Source organism: Pyrus communis, chromosome 14 (genome assembly GCF_963583255.1).
Source record: "Pyrus communis chromosome 14, drPyrComm1.1, whole genome shotgun sequence".
Taxonomy (NCBI): domain Eukaryota; kingdom Viridiplantae; phylum Streptophyta; class Magnoliopsida; order Rosales; family Rosaceae; genus Pyrus; species Pyrus communis.
The window spans coordinates 6,107,824-6,112,028 of NC_084816.1; the positions used below are offsets into that span (position 1 = coordinate 6,107,824).

The following is a 4,205-nucleotide window of genomic DNA, read 5'->3' on the forward strand; positions in this document are numbered from 1 at the left end:
CTAGACGAACTATAAGAGTTTCTTTGAGATTTAACGGATATGTCGGAAATATCGACGGAATTTGTAGATTTTAGCCGAAATTTAAGAGTTTCTCCGATATGTAGTGAACTTTAGACTTCACCCCTCTTTCATATCTTCTTCTAATTTTTCAGATATTTCACATATCAAAGAAATTTCAAACACTTTCTAAAAACATAAAATACTATTGGGCCGATAAGCCTTGGCTGAAACTTGACATGAAGCCCAGCCCAACATTCAACATGCAGGCCTTGAGGCCCGCTCTTCATTTTTGGTCCAATTATGCTAAAAATTTAGGTACAATTAAGGGTGGCACTCAACCTATTAAGATCTATTTGGTTTGATTTCACTTTACGTGCTATCAATACTACCAACCGCATCTGTATAATATGATGACATCAAATTAAACGGGTCTTAACAAATATCTATTAACAGTTCAATAGGTTGATTGATCATCTCTATATATTATGGTAATATCAAATTAAACGGCTCTTAACGAATATTTATTAACACTTCAATAGGTTTGATTTCACCTTACATACTATCACTACTACCAACCGCACCTGACCCGGCCCAGCCCAACACCACCTACCCCTGTCTTATAAAACATATACAAACAGTCAAACCGGTCCTATTCATTTCTTAGCCCAGCACACAGACACATACCGCCCGATGTCAGTCCCCGAAGCATCGTGTCGGAATATAAACGCGGATCGACGCCCAAGCTTTTCCGACCACCGCGCCGGAACCCTACACTCCGATTCACCCCACGATCCTCTCCTCCGACCGGGCTCCTTCATAGACGCCACCACCACCGCAACAACCTCTAATGGCCGAACCCCAATCCAAACCAAAAATCCCCATAAAGCGCCGCAGCAATCGAACCGTTCGGAGCCCGGAGCCGGCGCCGAGAGCACGGAGGGAGGGGCGGGGCGTGCCAAGCGAAAAGGGGTATCGGAGCCGCTGGAGAACTGGTTGCCACAGGGTTGGTCCGTGCAGGAGAAAGTTCGGAGCTCTGGTTTAACGGCTGGATCTACAGATAGGGTAAGTTTCTTTGTTTTAAAAATTCTTTTTCTTTGTTCAATGAGCTCAAGCAATGGAAACTTTTAATTTTGATATTTTATTTGAATTCAATTATGCGTTGGTTTGTTGTTGATTAATGCTGGTTGGAAAATGACTCTGTGAAAGAAAATGGAGAAAGAGAAGGGACATTTAGATTCGATTAGATTCTCTGTATATTATTTCGAATGGAAATTAGATTCTGTGTTTTAAACCCATTAAAAAAAAAATCAAGAATTTAATACTTGGTGTTGGGCAAAGAATTTAAACAAGTAAAAGGGCTTCAGTTTCGGTGTAAGATTGGTAATTATGGTTGAGATATTGTGTTTATAGGAGTTGGTATTTAAGGTTTGTATTAGATAATTAATTAGTTTTGAGTTCATGCTGTCTTGCTACCCCAGATGTTATAAAGTTATTCTTAAAAGCGTCTGTTTGTCGAATCCGCTTCAGTGTACACCCGTGTATTTTGAATCTTTAATTGGCGTTGGGAAGGAAATTATTTGTAGCGGTTTTCTTCGCTGTCATTCTCTAAGTGGAGGTTGTATTATCCTTTATTCGAAGTCGTTATGTGATGTTGCACTTTGCACTTCCAAGAATGTTTCTTCTGCGTTTCCGATTGTTTGGTGGTTTGCTTTTGCAGAAATGTGAATGTATTGGATAGATTCTTTGCTTTGAAATTCAACCAGGTTGTATAATAGCCGTTATGGCTTAGACGTCTGTTATTAAGTTGGTTAGAGGTAGAATAGTTACAACTTATTGGTTCAAGCTATTGTTTACCGTTTGTAGCACAATCAGAGCTTTCAAAACATGATTTCCGGGCTATTCACGTGGTCTTTTGTAATCAGTCCCCGTGGCTTTGTATGGTAACGTAATAAAAGAAAAGAAAAATTGATACAATGATGTATAGAAGGGTGCATACATTCTATTTAACACATTATTCTACTAGTTAATTAATCTTTCTATGGAAGTTGGTTTGAATTTTTTTGTGTATCATTAGGATCAGGTCTTAGTCATTAATTAGCGGACATTATCAATTGATTAGTGGTTTTTCCCCAACGTGTTCTGTTGCCGTTTGAGTCACTGATAGGTATATCCATTAACCACTACCCAGAAACAAATATATATTAGTAAAAGGAGGGAAGATCATTTGACGCTAGTGTAACAGAAAGAGAACACCACTTATTAACTGTTTTAGGATTTTGTTTCCTGATCCAACTGCTAGATTTTTAATGTTCTTATCATGCACAAAATGTTTACTTAATTTCTTGTCGGTCCAAGTTGGGGAACTGTCCCATTAAGAAGATATAAATATCTATAAGAAAAATGCATAATATGATATAGTGTAGATGTAATAGTTGAAGATATTCCATTCACTGGAAATCACTTTTTGGATACATGGGAGAGTTTACTTGAAATTTGACTACATGGTGGCCACTCAACGGTTGGATCAGGAAACTAAAGTCCAACAAAATTTGTTACTTGGCGGGGAACTAACTAGTTTTAAAAATGTGTAACTGGCTGGTCCTGCTCCTAAGTTTTTGTCCCTGTAGTTCAAATTTTTCTAAGTCGGCTCATGAACATAAACGAGCATCTAACTGTCGCTTGTACATTTTTTTTCCCAAGAAAAGCATCAATATCTAAGTGAGTTACGTGTTAGATTTACCAGGAAACACAAAACAGAAGGAAACCAAAAAGGAAGAGGACATGTGGCCCGTAGGTTAATACCTCATAGTAAAGTTTATTCCAAGGCCTAAATGGGAAGAAATTGTTTACTTGCAGATGACATAAGTGGATTTTCTTTGTTGTTGCTTGTGTTCTTTAATTCCTTTGACGGTTCCATATTAGATAAATTAAATGCTACATAAATATAAAAATATCAAAGATTGCTTTCCGGAAATCAAGTCTGAGCAAGATTTAAATCATCTGTTGCAGTATTACTTTGATCCAGTCTCAGGTCGCCGGTTTCGGTCAAAGATAGAAGTTCTCCGCTTTCTTGAAACGGGAACAGCTAAAAAGGCAAAGACAGAGAATGCTAGTGCTGACAAAACAGTGAGTCAGAATTGATTTGGCTGAAAGTGGTAACTTTTCCATTTTATTCTTCTTAATCCTAATTTCCATTTTCCGGCTACCTTATTTCTGGCAGTCTGTCGAGGGTTCTGGAAGCCAAAAACAAAAGAAGTCTAGCATGAAGCCAAAGAATTCTGCGCTGAACTTTGATTATACTGAAGTGCCCGAGAAGGTGGAATGGGCTCTTACAGACTCTTCCGGACAGTCCTGGACACCCTTTATTGATAACAAAAAGGTCCCTGAATCTACATCAAAAGAATGGGCTGCTGCATTTGCATTAGTCCCATCCAAAAAATAGTGTCCACCCTCATTGGAAACATTTTGAACCCCCCTGCTGTATCACTAAGTTTGCGCTGCAGAAAACCGTCATTCTTTTTGCCAACAGACGTACACTGACCAATACTAGATCCTGTATCTCCATATTCCATCCCTACTGATCTTTTTTGGTATCTTTTGGATCCAAAGAATTCATATCGTGGACAGCGAAGCTCATCGACATTGTTTTTTGGCATTTGGCCTATTTTGGGTATAGGTATATTCAAAAACTCTGATATTTACCGTTGTAGTTTTTTGTTTCTCTCCAAGTGATGTTAGACTAACTGTAATGTTGTTGCTCGTTTTCGGGTTTATGGAGTTGTAAGCGTATTTTGGATACATATACAGTTGTCTCTTAAATATACATGTAAGTCATGTCTGGTTTTATCTGTTTCCTTCTGGAGTTTGTGTCTGGACGGTTTATTTAGGAACACTACTTCGCTGCTGAAAGAATTGCAGTAGGTACTGCTGAACCCTAAATCACAGATGGACGTGATTGGAGTTCAGCAGCTGCTGCTATTGGATGTGTGAATTTTTTGTTTTGAAGAAAAACAAAAGAATGATTAACGATAACTGTTGATATAATCCAACGGTTATTGTTTATTGTTCATAACGCAATTGATTTTATTCATGAATATTTGTTTCCACAAAACTTTTGAAGTTATTTACGGCGAGTGAAAATTTTAAGCGTTTTGTATTATCTTTCGCATATTGTTTGCGATCTCATTCTATCCGTTGAGTTTTCT

At 38.0% G+C, this 4,205-nt stretch overlaps 1 protein-coding gene across 1 annotated transcript; it reads left to right on the forward strand.

Annotated features, from left to right (window-relative positions):
• The first annotated feature begins 673 nt into the window (after positions 1-673).
• On the forward strand, positions 674-3,897 carry LOC137716197 (methyl-CpG-binding domain-containing protein 5-like). The gene is made up of 3 exons (XM_068455610.1): positions 674-1,062; positions 3,010-3,126; positions 3,221-3,897. Exons 1-3 carry the CDS (start codon positions 691-693, stop codon positions 3,440-3,442), a joined length of 711 nt encoding a protein of 236 aa, XP_068311711.1. The 5' UTR covers positions 674-690; the 3' UTR covers positions 3,443-3,897.
• The last annotated feature ends 308 nt before the right edge of the window (positions 3,898-4,205 follow it).